The sequence below is a fragment of the Thamnophis elegans genome, chromosome 1, assembly GCF_009769535.1.
Source record: "Thamnophis elegans isolate rThaEle1 chromosome 1, rThaEle1.pri, whole genome shotgun sequence".
Classification (NCBI taxonomy): Eukaryota; Metazoa; Chordata; class Lepidosauria; order Squamata; family Colubridae; genus Thamnophis; species Thamnophis elegans.
In genome coordinates, this window is record NC_045541.1 from 133,307,066 (window position 1) to 133,330,094 (window position 23,029).

Here is a 23,029-nt window from a genome sequence, read left to right on the forward strand (position 1 = left end):
AACGGATACTTGAAAAGCAGTCTTTCTCTTGTAAATGAAAAGGATCCTTGAGGTGAAAGCTCCCTTCAAACCAAGTTACTGACATTTTTTTTATGCCATCTGTAGCAGGATTATCATTAAAGCTGCCCCAGAAGCACATTAATCTGTTTGGATCCGTCCAAGTGCTGGACTGTAATAACATTTAATCAGAAAAGCTTCTGATTTCTAAAGACAAATGCAAACATTGAAATATCTGACTGTGGAACAGTTTCTTGGTCATGTGTAAGAGTGCAGTCTAGAATGAAAATTAGCTGCAAGACTAAGAAAAAGGGAAAAGTAGAGAGACTGAATGTAGAAAGTGAAGTAAAGGAAAAAGAAGGCCAAGGATATGAGGGATTGAGATATTTCAGGAAAGGAACTGTCTGGAGTCAAATATTTTAGAAACCAATGTTGGAACAAGAAGTTAAAAATTTTTTTGGATTGAGTTGGACATCAATATGGGAATGTTGATGTTTTCTTGACATCAATATGGGAATGATTTGCCATTAACTTCTTCCAATATACTTACACTTTTTCTTAGTCTATATGGATATATATATACTTTAAATGATACTTAGTTTTTCAAAATGGGCCATGCCTGTCTATTTGTTGCCACTTGCTATGATTTTCTATGATTCATGTAATAAAATCATAAGGTAGCTAGGTTTTCTTTTCTCCAGATTTGGGGTAAGATTGGGGGAATGTCAGGTCAACATTTTAAGTGCTTAAGTTGCTAAGAAATTGCTGATCCTTAACATAAAATACAGAAATGTTTCCATTTCTTGCCATTTGACAGTTTTTACCTTTTTCCAAAGAGCGGAACTATTAGCAATGTTTTTAACCATGATAAGGGGGGAAATGACAGAGTCATAATAAAACAGACAAGTTTACTTGTTGGTCTACCAGCTAGTTTTATAGTTAACAGAAGAAGTTTGTGCAAAAGATCTAGATTTCTAAGATCAATTTTCTGAAGAGATACTGCCTGTAGCAAATTCCCAGTTGTCTACGCCCCACTTACACTTTAGGCAACTCCCAAACTCCCTGTGAGGGTCAAACAATATGATTTTAAAGCAATATTTATTTAAAATAATAACATCAATTAGGATTGGAATTTTGTTTTTACATGAGAAGTGGTGAGTTTATCTGTGTCCCTCTTTTCAATCCTACTCCAAACCCAGAATATGGAGAGAAAGCCAGTGATCCGTAGCTATTTTTCTGGTACCAATAACAGATCCCATACATATAAAAAAGAACAAGAGGCGAAGGTTAAGGATCCCAACCCTTAATCATGAACCTTGTCTGAATTGGGCTCCTCCTGCTGATCATTTACAGAAAAAGCATCCATTGTTTAACTTAAGCTGATTATTTAACTTAAGCCATTAAGTCAAATTTGATTATAGCTATGCTCATTATTTTGACTTGTTTCTGGTAATAATACACATCTCTTTCAAGAATATTCCTAGGATATTTTTGAATATGGCCCAACTCTGCTTGATTGGTATTCTTGCATACATGGTACTTTCTATAACTATAACTATCATTACTTCACAATCACATTTATAAGTTGTAGGCGTCTCATATTATTTTCTTTGGTCTTTCTCAGACCATTGTTTTAACTATTTTGATCTTGTCAGTGAACCATCTCCATTTTTATGATTTTATCAACCTTAGCCTCTTTTATCTATCTATTCTGGAGCTCAGGAAAACATACTTATTTACCCTTTTCACTTCTTTGCCATCAATTGTAAATTGATTAACAGTAAGCCCATGGTTTGACACCACCAATATTTGTCAAAATGATATCCTTAATATAATTCTAGTTCATTGTAAAGATTTCTTAGATAAGTAATTAAGGGGTTTGGTTTGCTCTTTATCCAGAATATATTTCATACTTTGACATGATCTCCACAGTCAAAAGCTTTGCCATTGCCAGCAAAGCAAAAAAATCAGACTTTAATATATTATCAATTTTGTTTTGTGTCAGCCATCATATATGTGGCCAACAAATTATTGTTGGAAGATATGTGCAGTAAGACGTCCACTTTGGATCTTGCTTATCTGATCTGATTACCAAAAATTCTAGTTTGTTCCGTATATAACCTCATTATCTCTGTCTCCATTGATAGTAGCTCTGTTCATTTAGATTCTGTTGTGTATGTTTTGTACTTTTAGAAAAATATTCAATATTACTGATTAGGGCAGCTCCAGTGCTCATGAGTTAAATTCCATTTGGTTGCCAGAACCTACAATTTTCTGCTGCCATCAGTTAGCTTCTACAATCCTAGAAATAATTTTATATGTTTTGTGCTGGTTTCAGGGTTATTCATGCTAAGCAACAATCATTGTACCAATAGTAAAAAAAAGTAAACTGAATTTGCGCAGCCGTATGTGATCTGCATTTATAACTATACTCTTTTCCCTTGCCTGCCTTGTGTAATGACTATGAACTGGGCATGTCAATTCTTCAGAGCAATGTTATCAAGCATGTTTGTGTTCTCTATAAATAAATGGTTGCCTACCTGTCTTTCTTAAAATCCAAAGCAGCCCTCCAAATATGAATGGAGTTTTTATTTTATTTATTTTATATATATATTATTGCCCTCCCCATTTTATCACAGGGTAGCTCTGGATAGTTTTTTTCAGAAATAGCTGGGTGAGATTCTTTTTGTTAGATTTGGAGGAATTTTTATCTATTGGCCTTTAGAAAGCCACACCTGGAATTGAGGAAAAATGATCTGACACTCCCATTAATACAACACATTCTTCATTATCAGAAATCATTTAAAGTATGCTTACCCCACTCAACTAGTAATGATAAATCTCTTTTTCAGCATTCCATGACACGAAATTTGGCAGGTGACATAGGGCACAGCCATGTGACATGGAGTTAAGCAATATTGATATAATTATATTGAAAGATAACCTTTCTCAGATTCACAAGTGGCCATAGGTTTCTAATAGTCTTACTAGAGGATAGTAGGAAACCCTATGTACAGTATTCATGTATTTCTGTCTTCGGGCACACCAGGTACAAGGTAGCAATAGTGGGATAAAACTATTATCTTCATGTATTCTTTGTCAGCTTCCAGGGATAATCTGGTTGGCCATTCTGTGTAACAGAATACTTGATTGCCTAGTTTCTGGGTTTGCTCTATAAAGTTCTTTTTACATACTTATGGGAAGAATGTAAAAGACCACTTTGATTCAGATTAAAGTATCTTATGTGTATCAATAAGAAATAAGATGGAAGAGCCATTAGCTCTATGTTGTGTCTCATCAGAAGAATAAGATGCTATTTTTCCAGAAAGCCTTTCTCCTTGATATCCTAATTTTCTTTTTATATTTTATTTGGAGCAGAACATATAAATGCTATTATCCCCTGCAATCTGAAATATTACATTTCACTTAGCTATTTCAGAATATTTCCAGTTCATTTGACTGAAAGTGTTGACCACGCCAAACATTCTGCTGCTTTGAATTTAGAAACGGATTTTCCCCTCTGTCAGTGTCCATCAAATTTGCGGGCAATTATTAGCTGTAAAGTATCCTAAGGTCTCAGGCAAATTTTTTTGCAAATGCACAACAAATTTACTGTATGTAACATTGCACAAACTCCCTCCCCACAAACCCTATTGGACTGTAACTTCCCTAAAGAGTAAGCCCTCAGGTGTTGTTTTTTTTTTCTGGCTAACTTTTCTATAAAATTAATACTGAGTGTAACCCAATTGTGATGGGGAGCAAGATGAGATGTTCCGTCACCTACATTCTTCACTGCCTTCGGTAATTTCACACCAGTGGGGCCTGCACTGGTGGATTTTTTTTTAAAAAAAAATCAACATGTTTACTAATCCAGTTAACCTTTGATTAAGTTTTTAAAATCCACACTATTCTTTTGGCCTGAGGAGGTAATATCAAGCCTTAAATGAGCTACATCATGACCTTTACTTTTAACGAGATCAATAGAAGTTCGTGTCGCCATCCCTTAAAATAATTGGCAAATATTATGGCTGAATTAGAGCCAACAGTTAGCATGTTTTCTAAATTGGAATAGACAGGAATAAACAGATATGTTGGATCCCATCTTGTACCACTTGTTCCATGGTCGGCAGGGAGATTAAATCATTACAACATCAATTTGATTCCAGAGATATTAACATGAAATATTCCCAGGTCAGAACTGAACATATATCTATATTTTACATGATTTCCTTTAGAAAAAAACCCAAACCCAGTGGTGAAATTAATTTTTTTTACTACCAGTTCTGTGGGCGTGGCTTGGTGGACGTGGCAGGGGAAGGATACTGCAAAATCCCCATTCCCATCCCACTCTGGGGCCAGCCAGTATTTGCTGGTTCTCCAAACTACTCAAAATTTCCACTACTGGTTCTCCAGAACCTGCTGGATTTCACCCCTGCCCAAACCCCAGACAAAATACGGTTTCTGCCAAAGAATGGAGTAGTACCTTGTAAACCTTATATAAAAAGTTATGGTAAAAGTTATTGATGAGTGGTGGCTAAAAGAAGCTGAATACAATCCTTCCCCTGCAAAGATTTGCCCTGTAATCTTCAGAAGCAATATACTCTATGGCCTAAAAGATTTGTGCACTGCTTCAGACAGATGTTTAACTATTACAATATGCACTGCTATTGTAGTATGTGTTAGCATTGGTACATATTCCTATGTACACTTTTTCTCCTTACAAAACATGGGGTGAGGCAGTAGGTGGGATGGATTGCTCAGAGATAATTCTCATTACACCCTGATCATAGTGTAGATTCCTTGGTAGAAGCTCTGCTAATTAAATTGCATTTATAAATATATTATATTTGTAGTGAAGTAGAAGTAGAAAAGATTTTAAAAATCAGGTACTCAATTTATTTTTCTATTGCTTTATGCTTAGTTCACAGCTTCTTCTTTCATTTCAGTATATGTGAAATTCAGCTTCTTTTACTTCATGCTGATTGGCCAATTGGTCCAGAAAATTAAATGTTAGATCTGTCATTTCCTAATTAAATGAGCATTCATCCTTTCATTAGTACGCTGTAATATTTTGACATGCATCCTTTTTTTTTAACCAATTGGATTCTGTTCATGCTTGAAGGCGAATTCAGAAGAAGTAAATGTAGTCAAGTACATTTGAGTCATATTTTACTGGAAAATGTTATTTTCCAGTCTCTGGCAGGCATCGATTTACAGTTCATTTCAGATAACACTTTACCCCATAGGCTCACACTCAGATTCACAACTGTATGTGGATGGTCATGCAACATTATATCTGAGCAAAAACAACATACAACTTTCCTCAATGAGATATTTTTTACAATTATACTTTTCATTTTCTCTGATAATTCACTCATTTGTAGCTATTTAAGTGAACACACAAACAAGCACTCTCTCCTTACTAAATAAGGAGATTTATACCATGTTTCTCTGAAAAAAAGACAGGGTCTTATTTTCTTTTGACCCCTGAAATAAGCGCTTGGCTTATTTTCGGGGAGATCTTATTATTTATGAGCTGCAGGAGGCAGCTAGCGTGGTCGCCTCATGGCTGCTGATGTGTTGCAATATTTTCGGGGAGGGCTTATTTTCGAGGGAGGTACATGCGCTCAAAAGCCCGATTGGGCTTATTATCCGGGGAAGTCTTATTTTCAGGGAAACAGGGTAGGAATATTTGGGCAACACACACCCCCACACATATTGCTTGTCTACACTCTGGGCACCAAGAATGTTCTTTGTGATTAATTTTGACGAACATGTTTACACTTCTGCTAGCATAGTTATAATTCTACCCAGATGAGGGAAAGATACCGTAAATGCTTTCTCTAAGTACACCCATATGTTGGTTGAATGATATCATTTTCTCTTGTATAAAAAAGGAATTAGCCAGCTAATTCTCTGCTATTCCAATAGGTGGTACTTCTGTGAACTAAGTTATTGTCCTATGCTCCCTGGCATTGTTGCTTTTTGGGGCCTTGCATGTCCTCCTTTCTCCTCAGATCTCTCGCAACCTGGGAAAGATTTACAGTGAAATGATCTTTGTGAATGGCTTTGTGCATTGTGATCCACATCCTGGCAATGTCTTGGTGAGGAAGTGTCCAGCTACAGGCAAGTCACACATTATACTTCTGGACCATGGACTCTATCAGGTATGTAGCTGGCTTGTCAAACAGGTGGAGAGATAATGAAGGCCAGTTTTGTCATTAAGCAGCAACATTTGACCACTCATGGGGAGGAATCTTTTTTATTATGGCAGCAAACCGCAAGCTATTTCCATGAGGTGCCATTTCTCCCTGCAGGAGATAGATATTGTAGTAATGCCAAGAACAGCTGAGCCAAAAAGTAACTGACCAGCCTATTGGAGAGAGGGGCTGCACTAAGGTTGGGCAAACATAGTTCTAGACTGCACAGGAAAGAAAGTGGTGATAATATTTCACTTGGAGTTTGAAGCCAAATTTAGGATATAAGGGATACAGTATTCTTGATGGATAAGTTTGTTGATTGGCAGCTACTCAGAGTTCAATATAAGGTTGGTATGTGTGTGTGTATGTGTGTGTGTGTGTGTGTGTGTATGTATGTGTATATATATATATATATATATATATATATATATATATATATATATATGTTTTTTATTTGTGCTGATAAATATATATATATATGTATATATATATATATGTATATAATAAATACATTTTTAAATAAATAAGAGATGCCACACATGGTCACCCAATGTTCCAGAATTTAAGTCCACTGTCCACCATACACTGTTGGTATGAAACAAGCGTCCCAGGCCATTTAATTCTTTCAAAAACTATCTGTACTTGAGTCCACATACTGTTTAACAATACTGTTTAACAATTAAACACATACTGTTTACCTTTGGACCATTGTTTTTCTTAAGGTCCTGACAGACAGCTTCCGCTTGGATTACTGCCGACTTTGGCAAGCATTGATCAAGGCAGATATAAAGCAGATAAAAAAATACAGCCAGGACCTGGGAGCAGGGGATCTGTACCCCCTATTTGCTTGCATGCTTACTGCACGTTCCTGGGAATCAGTCAACAAAGGCATTGATCGTTTGCCCGTCACAAGTAACGAGGTACATTTTCTTGGGGTAATGGATAAAAAAAGGTGACACACAAAACTGCCATGCTGAAGATTCACAGCTATCTCAGATAGAATAAGCCTGGCAGCTTACACTACATTGAATTTGCTCTGTTCTAATTGGCCAACAGCAGTTTCAGACTGGGGGTCAGCCATTCCCAAAATTGGACTTGGGGTTTTCTTCATAAAATGCATACTGCCTTTCACTGAGTTACCAGTGTAAACCAGCTCTTGTGCTATATTTTTAATAAAGTATAAGTGTAATAATTTAATATTTAATATAGTCTTGAGCTGTATATTTAATGTGATTTTTTAATATAGTACATAAATACTTTTAAAATATTTTTAAATGTTTTAATATAATATTTTAATGAATGAAAGCGAATATACGTGTCCCAGGGTTATACTACAGGATCACTCGGAGTCAGTCACTGGGACCAGAAGTTTAGTCTTTCGATCTTTCAGATTCATGCTGGAGTTCCCATCCTCAGGGAACTTCTCTCTAGCAGAGTGTGTGCTTCGGGTTATTCTGTGTGTGGTATTAAATGGTGTCTGGTTATATGTGGGAATTTTTTTAGTTGTTGATTAGAGTATTGATGGCTGACTAAAATAATATTTTAACGTATCATATTTTTTGGAGTATAAGATACTCCAAAGTATAAGACACACCTAGCTTTTGGGGAGAAAAACAAGTGGAAAAACTCTGCCTCTGCCTCCCAGCAATTTGCCTCCTTGCAGCAAACAGCAAACAGTACAGAAGATATAAATTGTTTGTGGTGTTACATTTCAGACTATACTTGTACAGATGCTGTTAAAGTTGATGCGGTTTTCTGGAAGTATACATTCTCTACTATTTAAAAGAAAATATAATAGCACTGGGCCTCTTCAAATCAAGCATTTATTTTAAAAAGCTTCTTCATTTTCCAGAAGAGGGGGAGGGAATGGTCACACGTGGGTTGTTGTCAAAGCCTGATTGGTCCAAGACTGAGAGAAAACGCTTAAATACTGGTGCCTTCCATTCCTATCCCAGTTTCCTCTCAGTCTTTTCTGGTCCAAGAACTGTTGAGAATTACTGGTAGGATTACTTTATTCAATTTGGTCTTATTTGGTTTAATTGGGCATTTAAAAGATTTCTAAATTACTAAATTCAGCAGCTGCGGCCCCAAGGGACAGTTTACTGCCCCGGGCGGTGGGGGAGGGCCCAGTGGGGCATGCTGCCTCCCCCCCGCAGGCCCAGAGTCTCAGCCCGTCCCCGGGTGCGGGGGTGCCAGATCTCCTTTCAGCTGCTGGAGAGGCTGCCTTCTCCTTTAAATAGCCAGGAGAGGCAAGAGAATCGGCTCGGACTGCTACGAGCATTCCTGGGGGAGGGGGAGCGTGCCTGAGAGCCGCGTGGCCTCCCCCGTCCTTGCCTCCCGTCCTTGCCTGCCTCAGCACGGCCTTTCAATGGGCCATCGGAGCCGCAGATCGAAAATGAAAGTTCCGGCGGCCATGTTGGCTTGGTCGCCACGTGTGCGAGGACCGGGCCTCGACCCAGGTCCATTGGCTGGTGCGGTCTCTTCCTTGGCATGGCAGGCAGCAGAGAAAGCAGGCCCAGGTCCCGGTGGGGCCTACAGTGGCTTGGAATCCTCCATTCCTTCCGGCTGGACGCGTAAGTGGGGAAATGGAGGGGGGGCTTGGAGTTTCCCCAGGGCCAGGTGGCAGACCTGGCGGCAGGTGAGAAAGCCCTTGCAGGGGGAGGGGGAGGGTGTTTCCCCCCCCCCCATGTCTTCCTCTGCCCTGAAGTCCTTCTCGTGGGAGGAGGTCAGGGGCTGCATTGTGCAGGAACAGTATTGTGGCTCGGAGGTTTCACATTGCAATTAACATAAGGTCTAAATAGCTTGAAATAGACCTATTCTAGTCTCCCTTTATTATAAGGCTAGCTGATGAGAGCTAAATGGATTGTAATAGGCTATACGAGTCTCCCTTATTTGTTTATCAGCTCAAATACAAATATATATATATATATATATATATATATATATATATATATATATATATATATATATATATATATATATATATATATATATATATATATATATATATATATATATATATATATATATATATATATATATATACACATGCATATATGTACAAACGCACTTCACAACTGTGCTTAATTCGATGCCAGTAAGGGATGACTAGCAGATGAGAACTTAAGGGCTCGCAATATTGGTCTTCCTTTTGCTACTGGTGCCCGGGGATTCTACCCGGGCCTACTCTGGGTTGGCTCTGCCTTCCTCCTTCAGAGGTTAGCCATTTGGGAACTGTTGTTCTGTGGGGCCCAACAGAGGGCCGTGCACATTTCTGGGGACTTGCATCAGATCTACATGTATGAGCCTTTGACCTTATCCCAGGGTCTGGGGTTGGTCCCGCCTCAGGCCTTTTTCCCCCCAGATCACTCCTAGGGGTTGGTTTTCCTGCCCTGGGGTTCCCAGGCAGGTTTCCCCTTCCTTCCAAGTAGAGTGGGGTCCCTCTCTCCCTCCCCCACTCAGGGGGTCCAGGGGGTGGTGGTGAGTCGAGGGTCTTAACCCGTGTGCAGGTAGGCTCTCCCGGGGCCTGGTTTTGCCTATGGTGGTACGGAGGATTAGATGGTTCTCCGCCCCTTCTAGACATGGGGGTCTGGGCCGCGCCCATCGTTGGGCTATGTTCCCCCCTACTTGATCCGCGGTCAATGATGAAATTGGAAATTTGCTAGGAAAATAAAGTGGACTAAAAGTTAATGAATAAATAAATAAATAAGTAAATAATAATGATAATTAAAAAAAAAACAAAAAAAAAAACCATTTCTATTGAGGCCAGGGGTTCTTCCTGGCCTGCTTAGATCTGTAGCATTCCCTTTTGGAGATTGAGTTCCAAGATGCCAGGTGGTGAGTTTCTGTTGCAGGCTAATCCGACCTTTGTTATGTAGAGTAGACCGGCTCAGGCGTTTTAATCGCAGCTGTGGCCCTGGATGGGCCCATCTCTGGGCGTCTTGGCTCAGACTGTTTGCTGTGCCTGGGGCAGGCTCGGTGCATGGCCAGCTGGTGGGGGGGACCTTGATGCCTCCGCCCACTGATCCTGGCAGGACCACGTTCTGCCACGGCCATGGTCTGGAAAGAGATCTCGACTCCTCCCTTGGCACGGAGGCGCTGACCATTCAGTGGACGCATTCCTCCGACTTGTCTGGGGGCCTGGGCCATTGGCTCTAGAGTAACTGGGCCCTTGCCTGGGCGATTCAGTTGCAGTCCGTCACCTTCTAGTGGCTGCCCTGGTTTCATCGGGCGCGCTGAGCTTCTAAGATGTCCTCCCGTTGCCGCTACGGGGGTCGCCCTCTGCGGACTCAACTCCCGGTAGTTTCGTTAGGCCTCGGTCAGTGACTGGGGCAGCGCCGGGAGCGCTTTCACGTCCCAGGGAGCCTCGCCGCCTGGGTCTCTTCTGACTCGGGGCAGCCCGCCCTTCCTCCCTGGGGCGACCGGGGCTCGCTCAAGTTTGCGTCCAGGATGCTGACCACTTCGGTCACGTCGTCCGGGCTTCATTGCCGGCGTCACTGACTGAGGACCGGCTCGGCCCGCTGTCTCTGGATGACCATGCCTTCGAGAGGACTGACCCCTTGGGGGGGGGCTCTTCCCGGTCCGAGGATGGAGACACGGGACAGTTCGCCCACTTGTGACAGCTGAGCCGGATCTAAATCTTCTTTGTCATGTGCCGGCATGGATTTCCGATTCTGTCAATAATCTTGCGTTTTTCTCTTCCATTTGTAGGCAGTTCTCCAGCTCATCCCTCAGGAGCGCCTACGGCTCCCTCCTCTGGTCCAGACGGTCCAGCCACAAGGGGGGGGGGCAGCACCCCTTCCGCTCGGGGGGGGGGCTTGACCTCGGGTCGTCCCATTGGAGGCCATCAGCCGCTAGGCGTGTTCTCAGAGCGGCCGGCATTGGACGCTTGGGCACGGGCCTCTGCTTGCCTCGCTCCCGTGTTGGTTCTCTCCTCCCCGCCGGCTCTTTGGGGGATCCCTCCGTCCCGGAGCCGGGGGGGGGCTGCTACCCGGTGGTTCAGGCCATTGTCCTTCTCTTCGGCCTTCAGGGAGTGCAGATGACTCCTCCGGATGACCAGGGCCTGGAGCGCCTCTCGCATCTGTCTGCGGTTCGGACGGGTGGCCGGAAGGCTTAGCGGGCCCTCTCGTTTCTGCACCGCTCTAGTGCACAGGCGGGGAGAGCGTTCTCCCCCCTTTCGGTCCTTCGGGGTTTCAGACAGGAGGCCCCTGGCCTGGTGGCTCTTCGGGGGGCTTATCTTCATTCCTCGGCTCTGGCCGGTCATCGCGGGTCCCTGGGGTTCCCCCCCCGGGGCTTTTCCCTTGGTCTGGTCTCCGTTCTCCGGATTTCACTAAGGCCTGGCGGCCCGGGCGGCTTGTCCGCGCCCCATCCTGGGGGCTCTGATTCCTTGGCGGGCTAGCATATTCAGGTCTTCGGTTATTTAGCGCCTGTTCTAGGAGCTCGGAGCCCCGTCCTGTTCCTCGGCTGGCTTCTCCGGCGTCCACCTCTTCCCTTTCCGCTTGCCTGGTGTCGGTCATAGGCTCCATGTCAGGGGAGGGGGTGAGTCTGTCCAGGAGCTCCACCTCGGCCTATGCCCGCTGGCGTAGGGCCTTAGGGATGTTGTTCGGTTTCAACCTCCCTCTATCAGATCGGGCGAGATGTTTCTTGAGCAGGGATAGTCCCGCCCGCCGGACCCTTGGACTCTCCTGGGGAGCCTCGTCCTGGTTAGGGGGCTCCCGGTTCGCTCTCGGCAGGTGGTCGCTTTCGGGGCTTACCCTTCGTCACTGGTATGGCACTAGTGCTGTCCTGCTGGGCTCTGCGCTTCCCTTGGGCCCCGTAGCTGGGCATCGCGTGACCTCCCGTTGGCACGGGGACCGCTCAGGCCCTCATCTGTCGGGGGGGTGGTCTTCTCCAGCCCTCGACCGGAATGCTCGGGACTGGACGTCTGGGCGGTGGGGCCTCTGTTGCCCCCAGAGTCGAGAATCTCCCCGGGCTCTCCTGTCTCCGGGCGGCTCGGCAGCATCGGGCGGCCCTGACCAGGGGAGCGGGCCTACTCCCTCAGTCGTCGGTTCTTCTTTTTTGGCGGATCTGTCGACAGTTCGACACTCCCTTGCTCGCCGCGTGTTCTATTCCTCCCTGGGGTTTCACCCATTTCCTATCCTGATCTGTGGAGGGCGCAAGCGCCCTCGAAAGGAGGTGACCTGCGGTCTCGGTATGGGGCCTCCCGTCCCCCTGGTTCCATGGGGACCCTGACCGTGGGGGTGGGCCATTAGGACCTAGGGGCCTTGGTTCGCGGACCTCGTCCAGCTGTCGGTGGCCCCCCGCAGAGGCGCCCGCGGGAAGGCTTGGCCTGGCAGCGGGGGGTGGTGGTCCTGCTTCGCCTGGTCCCTGGGGTTGCATCCGGCCCATGACTCTTGTCTGGCAGCTGTTGGAGGCTGCTCTAGCCAACGGGGTCACTCTCGACTAGGGATGCCTGGGGGCCTTACGGACCGCGGCTGCGGTTCCACCTGGGTATCGTCCGGCGGTGTTATCCGCCTGGCCTCCCCTGGCTTCGCCTGGCAGGGCACCTTTCTCTCAAACGTCAGGAGTTCCTGCAGGAGGGGCCTGACTTCGGAAATCCACAAGATTGTGCCGCCTGGTGGCGGAATTGTTTCAGCCCTGGAGGGGGTGGGGGTTCTCCCTCTCTCAGGTCCCCCTGATCGAGCTTCTCGGTAGGGGGCGGCTTCTGGGTTTCCCTCGGTCCGCGGGTTCCCCGTGTGTTCTTCCCCCTTGTGCTCAGGGGGGGCTTCTTCGAATCTCTTCGGTATGCTCGTCGGCTGGCTCCCTTCTGGCGGTTGTCTCCGCCCGGGTACGTGGAGTTGGGCACCCTGCTCTGAGGTCGTTCCCGTCGCCTCCAAGGGGCGGGGCGAGGCTTCGCCTTGCTCGTGCCTTCTTCCCGTAGGTGGCCACTTCCCTCGCTAAGCTCTGGCATTGGTTGGGCGCGCACCGCGCCCTGCGGCTCCATCGCCAGCGGACCGAGGGGTCCGTAGGTCGAGCCCTTGTGGACTGATCCTCCAGCCGGGGGTCGCTGGGTTCGAGCGTGTCTTAAGCCACAGTTGGCGTTGGCTGCGCCGGGCCATTGCGGAAGCCCTCGGGGTTTCGGGTCGACGGGCCAGTCCCGTCAGAGTTCGCGGCCCAGCCTATTAGGAGCGACACGAGCGTGGCCTCGGGGGCCGCGGGGGGGCCAGTTGAGGCCGTCTGTCGCGCGGCCTCTGGATTCCCCGGCTTCTTCCTCCGGCGCTATGGTCTGGGAGCTTTGCAGATGCGAGTGTGTCCTTGGTGGTGGGACCCTCTGGGGGTGGCGGTTGAGGCTCCCCTTGGGCCCTGGTGATTCTCGTTCTCCCTCCCTGGGACGGTAGCTTGGGTATGTCCCACGTGTGACCATTCCCTCCCCCTCTTCTGGAAAAAGGACGTTGGTCTTACCTGAACGTCTATTTTCAGAAGGGGGAGGGAATGGTCACAACCCGCCCTGAGACCTTTCCGTCGGGGCCAAGGGGAGGGCCCGGGTGGTTCCCGGGGTTTTTGTTGTGTGTGTTTTTTTGTCTTTTCAGTTCTACCGTTCGCCTTCGAGGAAACTGGGATAGGAATGGAAGGCACCAGTATTTAAGCGTTTTCTCTCAGTCTTGGACCAATCAGGCTTTGACAACAACCCACGTGTGACCATTCCCTCCCCCTTCTGAAAATAGACGTTCAGGTAAGACCAACGTCCTTTTTTGTTAAGTTGTCTAGAACAATAATAAAGCAGTCTTTAAAAAAGTCTAATAATTTGAACATTCTATATGTATTTGTAGTTACTGACTTACCTCCTTGCAGCAAATAGCAAACAGCCTGTTTTAGTTTAGTCTGATTAGAAGAATTTTTTTTTGCCTCTGCCTCCCAGAAATTTGCCTCCTTGCAGCAAACAGCAAGTTTCACTTTCAGTTTAAGCAGGGGCCTCCCAATGATCAGCTGTTTCAGGCTGCTGGGATTGCCATAGCCTACTGCTACCTCCGCAAGCCCCATTTTCTCTGTTTGCTGCAAGGAGGTAAATTTCTGGGAGGCAGAGGCCAAAGGGTGGGGACCGGAAGATGGGCAGGGCTACATTCAGTGTATAAGACACACTCAAATTTTCACTCTCTTTTAGGAGAGAAAAAGGTGTGTCTTATACTCCGAAAAATATGGTAGGTATTTAAGGTGTTAATTGGGACAAGGTGGCTCAGTGGCTAAGATACTGAGCTTATCAGTCAGAAAGGTCGGCAGTTTGGTGGTTCGAATCCCTAGGGCCGAATAACAGAGTGAGCTCCCATTACTTGCCTCTAGCAGTTCAAAAGCATGTAAAAATGCAAGTAGAAAAATAGGAACCACCTTTGGTGGGAAGTAACAGCATTCTATGCACCTTTAGCATTTAGTCATGCCGGCTACATGGCCATGGAGACATCTTTGGACAGTTCTGGCTCTTTGGCTTTGAAACGTAGATGAGCACCGCCCCCTAGAATCGGGAAAGACTAGCACATATGTGCGAGGGGAACCTTTACCTTTAAGGTGTAGGGCTTGGACCAAGGAAATTGGAGTCTAAATCTCAACTCAGCCCTGAAACTCTTTACATGACATTGGACCAGTTGCTCTCTTTGAGCAAAGCTTATCTCAGGAGATTGCCATGTACAGATAAAATTAAGGGAGACCTCCTATATAAGCTGCGCACTAAAATCAATTAAATAAATAAATGCCCTCAAAACTATCATATGGGAAACTCTTAAGGTTCTTTTTAAAAATTGAAAATCAAAACATATGCTTTGTGTAATCAGGAAGTTTTCAGATTTTGCATTTCTGTTTGAAAAGACCTTGGCTTCTCTAGGAAATATCCCTGCCTACTACCTTGGAATTCTTCTGTTGATCATAATAGACAGTGCTTAGAATGTGAATCTCTTCCTTCCTGGACTCCCCTAAGTTTCTAATCTGATTACTCCAGGATGTAGAAATCCGGACCAATGCTGCTACTTACTTACCTCAGATCACTAAGCTTCTCAGCAACGTTCCTCGTCAGATGCTGCTGCTGCTGAAGACCAACGATTTGCTAAGGGGGATTGAATCTGCCCTGCAGACACGGGCTAATGCCAGCTCCTTCCTTAACATGTCTCGCTGCTGCATACGAGCTGTTGCTACGTAAGTCCCCATTCCCATAAGCAAGATTCCCCCCCCCCTTTTTATAGAAAAAATCCACAAGGGATTTCCTGTCATTGATAAATCTAGATATTGTCTTTTTCTCTAATCAAATGAATTAAGTTATCCATTTTAGCAAGTTCCATTAGCTTCATCAACCATTCCTCATTACCAGATCTTTCCATCTTTGATCATGCCATAATCTCAGTCATCACAAAAACAATCTTATGTGGTTCTTTTCTAATTGTTTACCCATCAGTCCCCCATAAGTAGAAATCTGAACTCTTAATTGACTTTGTGATTCCTGTTTGCAATGACTTTGAAATGCAGAAGTTACAAAAGTCAGGTTGGTGCATTTTTCCATGCGGTAGACAATAGCAGTCATAAAAAACATTTATTCATTTTATACAAATACATTCAAAGAGATATTTTGCTACATGAGTGGGCATTTATGAAGTACTTCTCCAAATCATTAAAGTAGCTACTCCCAGCTATCTAAACAAACATGTAGCTATTTCACTTCACTTCACTTTTCCCAATTGAAACAAAATGGACATGCCATACATATGGAAACAGCTGGGACCAGCTTACAAAATAGTGGTGTCAGTTTGGAAAAGAGCACAGCTGCTTCCCTGATTCCAACGGTTAATTTGTATATCTTTCATATTGTTGTGAAATGCCTCTTTCAAAGTATTTGTCCATTCGTGATATTTATTATCTGCTGTTGTCTGGAAACAGCGTAAGGAAATTCAATTAAAGTGGAGAAAATTGCTTACGGAGTTGTAGACATAGCATACCATTCATCACTTGTGGAGAATACAAAATGGGGCTTGAGGGTGTTTGGTTCTTTCGGTGGGGATATTTCCATTTTACCTGTCATCTTCATTAGTCTTGTCTCCTCTCCTTTTCACTCTTACCTGTTCTCTTCATCCTCACCTTCAAAGTAGTTCTGAAGAGTCTGTGCTTCCTCTCACTGGTTTTTCTAGACAAGATTAAATAGTTTATTTTCTTCTTCTCCTTTTTATTGTTATATCTTTATTTCCCTCATTCTTCCTATAAAGCATGGAGTAATTTGAGAACTTAATGAAACAGTAGATGAAGAGACACACTTCGAGTTCTATATGAGAGGGTTCTCCAATCTTAGCAACTTTACAACTTGTGAACTTCAACTCCCAGCTGTGCTGTCTGAGGAAATCTGGGAGTTGAAGTCCACAAGTTGTAAAGTTGCTAAGATTGTAGATCTCTACCATATGAGAAGAGCCACTGTGCAAATCAGTACACACTACATATATTGTACTCAGCTGAAATTACAAAATAGTTTGTATTTTAGAAATTGTTTCTCTCTGTTATTGTTACTTTATAAGGCAGTTAATGCATTTCTTTTTGTGTTTTGATCAGGTATCAAAGGAGCAAGAGTAACTCGCTGTTCAGAAAGACCCAGATATCCCTTTCTGAGGCCTTGAGCTTGTGGCAGATCAACATGTATGAACTGTTTCTATGGCTGAAAATATCCCAGCTGGGAAACTGGGTTATTGCTTTCTTGAAGCGGATGCACTGTTTTAAGTAGCAGAATAATGTGTATTGGTAAAGCTGGCCTTGATTTCGTCTTGCCTTTCCCAATGGCAGCATTCACTTCTTATTTATTTTTCCTATAGCAGTGATGGCAAACCTTTTTTGGCTCACGTTCCATAAGTGGGGGAAATGCAGGGGGGGTCATGTGCATGTGTGCCGCACCCATAATGAAATATGCAACGCCCCAGTGCGCATATGCACACTACAGGCTCTCCCCCCCCATTTTTTGCATGTTTTTTCACCCTTCCCAGGCTCCAGAGGCTTTATAGCAGCCTGGGGAGGGCAAAAACAGCCCCCCACTGCCCATCTGGAAGCCGTCCGGAGGCTTCAGGGACCTTCAGGAGGCTTCCCTGAAGCCTCCGCAACAGTCAAAACGAATCTCTGAGCAAACCAAAAGTGACTTCCAGTTTGCTCGAAGGGTCGTTCTGAACTCTACGAAGGCTTCAGGGACCTTCAGGAGGCTTCCCTGAAGCCTTCAGAGCAGTCAAAACGACCCTCTGAGCAAACCGGAAGTCCGTTCCCAAAGTTCCAGTTTGCCCATAGGGCCATTTTTTGTGCTCCGGAGGCTTCAGAGAAGCTCATGAAACCTCGGGAGGACCTCCGGGGGCAGGACAGGGGAGGCTATTTTTGCCCTCCCCAGGCTCCTATAAAGCTTCTGGCATGTGCGCGCTGGCCAGCTGGCAGGGCAGCACCTCACGTGCCCTGACAAATGGCTCTGTGTGCCACCTGTGGCAAGCGTGCCATAGGTTTGCCATCATTGTCCTATAGTGTTTTTGGTGTTTCTTCATGTATACGGTATATGGTGCTATAGATTCTTTGTATTTTGCAGGGTCATTTTTGTAAAAATAGGAAATACAAAATGGCAGCTAGAACTAAAAGAAGCCATTTTTTAAAAGAAAGGGTCACTAAATTATGAAACACAACTTTCAAATCTGCAATGAACAGTGAGTTTTTAGTAGTACTTTATGATCATCTTCTCCAAGTTTTACTTTACTTTATACTCTACATTTTAGACTATAACTACAGTTGGCCAATAGTCAAATATTAGCTGAAGTTCAAACCATTTTGAGTAATACCGTCTTTTGGGTTTCTTGAACTATTGTACTGCATGATAGCCATGTTAATATGTTCTCATCTCTCCTGAAAGATGTGAAAACAAAATGGAAATCATATGGATATGAAACTATAACCAGGATTATTATTGAATACATATTTGTTTTGGGAAGGAAAACATAGGGTTGAAGATCTGTTTTCATAACTGACTTTTGGATCATTTTTCTATACTATTTTTGTCATAATCACAAAAATGTGAGCCTTGTTTGAAATGTAGAGAATAAAGGCAATATTAAATAGTAACTTATTGTTTCAAAAATTCATTCCCAAGTCAAATATTCATTATGTATATATTGGTAGGGGAAATATTCACTTATTTCTTAACACAGAATCCAAGTATTACCTATCCTCCCTCCTCCTATGGAGAAAATAAATAAATGTAAAAACATAGTAAATATGACATAAAATGTAACATGGTCATTGAGCTTATTATCTCAAAAACCTCTGCATAACAGGCATTACACTAATGTATTATGTCAAGGATGGAATATCATAAATGATTAGCAAAGTCTCAACTTTTATAAAAGTGGTATGGGAAAGTAAGAGCCGAGGTGGCACAGTGGTTAGGGTGCAGTACTGCAGGCCACTTTAGCTGACTGTGATCTGCAGTTCAGCAGTTCAAATCTCACCGGCTCAAGGTCGACTCAGCCTTCCATCCTTCCGAGGTGGGTGAAATGAGGACCCAGACTGTGGGGGCAAGTTGCTGACTCAATTTGCTAAAAAAATTGTAAACCGCTTAGAGAGGGCTGAAAGCCCTATGAAGCGGTATATAAGTCTAATAAATATCATTATATCAAGAATTATTTTATTGTAGGGAATAGTGGCCTTTTTTCTGTATTAATGAGGATACATCCATTTAATTAATTATTTTTAACCAACTCATGTAAATAAAACTTTATATATAGAAATCTATGTTTAATTATTTTGCTGTATGTGACAGGGTGCTTCTTGTTATACTTTAAAAAAATGTACAGTAGGTTCTTGGTAAGATCTTCCATAGGATCAGAAGTAGTGATGTAACAAATACTAAAATTGTACAAGTCATGAGCAAATTTTAATCACTATTTCTTTGGATATAAATATTAGGCATAGTTCTATCTGATTGTAATGTCAGCATTTTATTTGACAAACCATGGGCGTATTAATTAACAGATTAACTACCGTTTATCTTTCTAGTTTTCAAAAATGTGAAACAAAATATGTTAACACTTAATTGGCCCATTCATTGGATCCTTCTTCACTCAGTTCCAGAATAGAATATCTGATTCATAACTGCTGGAATGTGAAACTGTTATTTACTCAATAATGCCAATTTCAATAAAATCCTTCAAAACATTAATCCTTTGTTCCATCGTGTACATTGCCTAGTATCTCTCCTGTTTATTTGTTCATTGTGCAAAGAAAGGTATACGGGGACAGCCCCAGGCTTAGCTTGATCTTATTGTTTTGCCAAACAGAACAGCGTGCAGTCACAATTATTATTTATTTTCCTTTTGTCCTCATGAGTATAATGCAACAGTGTCTCACTTATACAAGACTTAGGAGGCTGCTTTGCACAAGGTCGGACTATTTGCTTCTATGTTTGCTCTCACCAGTTCTTCAGGGTCTCCCGTTGATACCTTTCCTGTCCCTTGTGACCTGATCCCTTCATGTGCCCTGTGATTATGAAGCGTCTACCAGCTTTGTAGTAGGTGCTGCCAAAAACCGATAGACGTCATGAGCAGGTCAAGAATAATACCCTCCATTACTGCAACAATGGATTTCCAGTTCGGAATGGGATAACTCACCATGGCCAACATGCCATGGGACAACTCGCCACAGTCAACTTGCTGTGGGACAACTTGCCATAGGACAATATAACAATTCAATTTAATTATGTAAAATAAATAAATAAATATTTTAATTTTTGTCATTCACATTTTATTTTTGGCCCTTCTTTTGCATCCTTTCTTTAATTATCCCACCATTTCTTTGATATTAGTCCTGCCCCCAGCAAATTGTCCTGTGGCGAGTTGGCCATAACGAATTGTCATACACCCTTCCAGTTCTCCCATTGTGTTAGAATCAGCGCCTCCAGACTGGCACAACGACATTCATGCCCACAGATGAATTGCACAACAGTGTATCTTCTTCAAATCTGAAGGATTATGATGTATACTGGGCTTGACCCAGGGAAATTTTGAATGCAAGACCATACTTCACTCTAGAATATGACCCCATTTTTCTAACTATTATCTAGCATTTAGTGAAAGTTATCTGTATGTTAAATGTTGAAAATCCATTGAAGGAAATTGGAGAATGGAATATTGTAGGGAAACCTAGGAGAACTAAATGGACAGAAGGGAACATATCCTTAAAATGGTCTGTTGATTCCTAACAAGCAGTAAAATAGTCAACCATTCCTCATTTCTCGTAAGGAAAATATTTCCTGGACATTTATTTCCTGTTAGGAAGATTTTTTGAACTAGAATTCCTCTATCAATTGTTTTGTTTGCATTTGAAATTAACTCCGTATATGGAAATAAGTGTAATTTTGATCATTAATCTCTAATTTTCTATTTTTCAGTTACCTATTTAAAAAGTGGTTGATTCTATAAGTTTGGTCCACTTCAGGTTTTGGGCCAGACTAGTCAAAATTAACTTTTTTTTCTATTCCATGTCTTTGAATAATTTCTTTGCAAGGGATTTCTTTCCAGGTATGTCATTTGCACAAGGTTAAAATTCAAGGGAATATTTTATTTAGATTGTGTCTCTATTAACTCCCTCTCCTGGTTAAAGAACATTATGTCAACTGATGTCAAAAATAAGCATGACTTGCAACTCTTGTTTGAAGCATATTTCTGATGACAGTGCATTTTTTTTTTTAAATTAAGCCTTTCAAATCAAAAGTCATTTTTAAGAGAGCTTTTGAAACATTTCTTAATAGTATTTTCCAACTGTAACTAAGCTGTAAAATAATCACACAGTCGACCTTTGCTTATTTATGCCTCCTTTTCCTTTTTATTCCCTAAATCTGTCTCACATTATAAATCTCAGAGACAGTTTTATCAGAACTTTTCTCACCTTGTGTACAAAAAGTCTCAGTGAAACTCTTTCTTAATTATGCCAGGTATAAGCTGAGTGGGGGAATTGCTTTGACAGGTTTTCAAGACTAAAATCAAGCTCTGTGAGGCTCACAAGAAACAAGATCCACTTGCATTATTGAAAAGGGTTTTATTGCTAGTAGGCAATGGTGGGATTCAATTTTTTTTTGCTATTGGTTCTGTGGGCATGACTTGGTGGGCATGGCAGATGAAGGATACTGTAAAATCTCCATTCCCTCCGGATCAGCTGGGACTTGAGGGCAGAGAATAGATGGGGGCGGGGCCAGTCAGAGGTGGTATTTACTGGTTCTCCAGTCTACTCAAAATTTCCGCTACCAGTTGTCCAGAACTGGTCAGAATCTGCTGAATACCATCTCTGCTAGTAGGGCAGTATAACAGAATCTGGAAAACGCTTCTTCTACTCAATTTTTAACTAGCATAATTAATATATCTCTCCTCCTTTGAGCTGGGCCATCTCTTTGGTAACAGTCTTATTTCTTCCTCTGTTTTCTTGGGATCTGTTAGGCTTCTCGCCACAGGTAGCAATGAAAGCACCACCACTTTTCTATCTGCATCTGACCCAAAGCGTCAGAGCTCACCTCAGGCTGCTGTTTCATAACTCTGGGAAAGGCAGCAAGACCATGTGGAACTCTTTGGTAGGCTGCCTGGTGACTCTAGTCTTTCAGATATTTTCAGAACTTGCAAGGTGTGGTGGGTTCTATGGCTTGGATTTTCAGGAGAGATGAAGTCTGTTCCAGAGGATTAAGAGACAGCTCAGTTCAGATAGTTTGTGTGAGAGAAAGAGGGTCAAGACAGCCCCAGTAGCTCTTTTGATACAGCATGGGTTGCACAGGTAAACCCACCAGTGGCTGGCCAGGTTAGGTGGTCTTAATAGAATGGACCTTATAGATTCATTTTAGTTTGGCCTTTTACTCCAGTGCCCTGGAGTCCCAAAGTTGACTTTTAACTTCCTCATATTACAAATAGGGCTGAACAGTGTGGCAAGACTCTGTAAAGGAGGGGCACAGGAAGCCAGGCGTGGGGGAGAGATAGAACAGAGAAGTTGCAGAAAACTGTTGGTATGAATATCTGCTTTTGTATTTTTCCAAGATGTACTTCCCTGTTCTGGACAGGGTTTTTTACGTTTTGTATGAATACGCCTCTTTAAACGCCCTCTGATTGACGAAGTTTGATTAAAGGTATAAAATCACTGCCCTGGGCGTAGCCAGGCAGTTCAGATTTTGGTGTGTGAACGCGCTGAACTCGATGCATCCAATAAACCTGTTTCTCTCACCTTCGTGGTATCAAGTCCTGGTCTTTCGTAAGTAGATTACAAACCTCAATCTGCTGCAACATTTTTGGCGAGCCAGCCAGGAGTTGAGGGGTCTTTGGGACCCTCTGGAGCGTCCACCCCGGTGTCAGAGCTCATCTTGTCAGGGGGAACCTCCCTGGCGCCAACGGACCCGTTTGATCCGAGGGACTTCCCAGCTACAGAGGGCTCTGGCAGCAGCGTTTGGCGATTCCAAGAACCACCAGAGAAGGACCAGAGACCAGGCATCTAAAAGGCATCTAAAAGGCTGGCCAGCATCGCAGGAGGGAAGCCAAGTACATGAGGCAAGTACTGTGGGAACCCTATTTAGACCCGGACTCCTTGTTGAGCCGGAGGTGAGGCCTGATCTCCCTCACTAGGTGAAAGGTTTTGGGGAGGATTGTCTAGTGTATGTGTGTGTGTGATTGAGGGGGGGCTACTGCATTTCCCTACGATAGCCGTGTCCATCCGGTATCCTGGGTCAGAAGCCTGTGTGGGGTGATTGCTAAATCCTTGTTGTCTGGTACCCTGGGAGGAGTTGGGGGGGGGCAGCAGTGTTCCCTTGACCCCTTACAATGTATGTTAAATCATTTTAAAGA

The 23,029-nt window shown here is 43.5% G+C and overlaps 1 protein-coding gene across 2 annotated transcripts in view; it reads left to right on the plus strand.

Annotated features, from left to right (window-relative positions):
• The window catches only part of ADCK1 (aarF domain containing kinase 1), a 122,057-nt gene extending 104,845 nt beyond the window's left edge, over positions 1–17,212 (plus strand). For both annotated transcript variants that reach the window (XM_032238861.1, XM_032238860.1), the window contains 4 exons: positions 6,015–6,164; positions 6,920–7,117; positions 15,163–15,356; positions 16,752–17,212. In XM_032238861.1, coding sequence (XP_032094752.1) covers positions 6,015–6,164; positions 6,920–7,117; positions 15,163–15,356; positions 16,752–16,920 — 711 coding nt within the window. In that variant the 3' untranslated portion in view covers positions 16,921–17,212. The remainder of the gene's footprint in view (positions 1–6,014; positions 6,165–6,919; positions 7,118–15,162; positions 15,357–16,751) is intronic.
• The last annotated feature ends 5,817 nt before the right edge of the window (positions 17,213–23,029 follow it).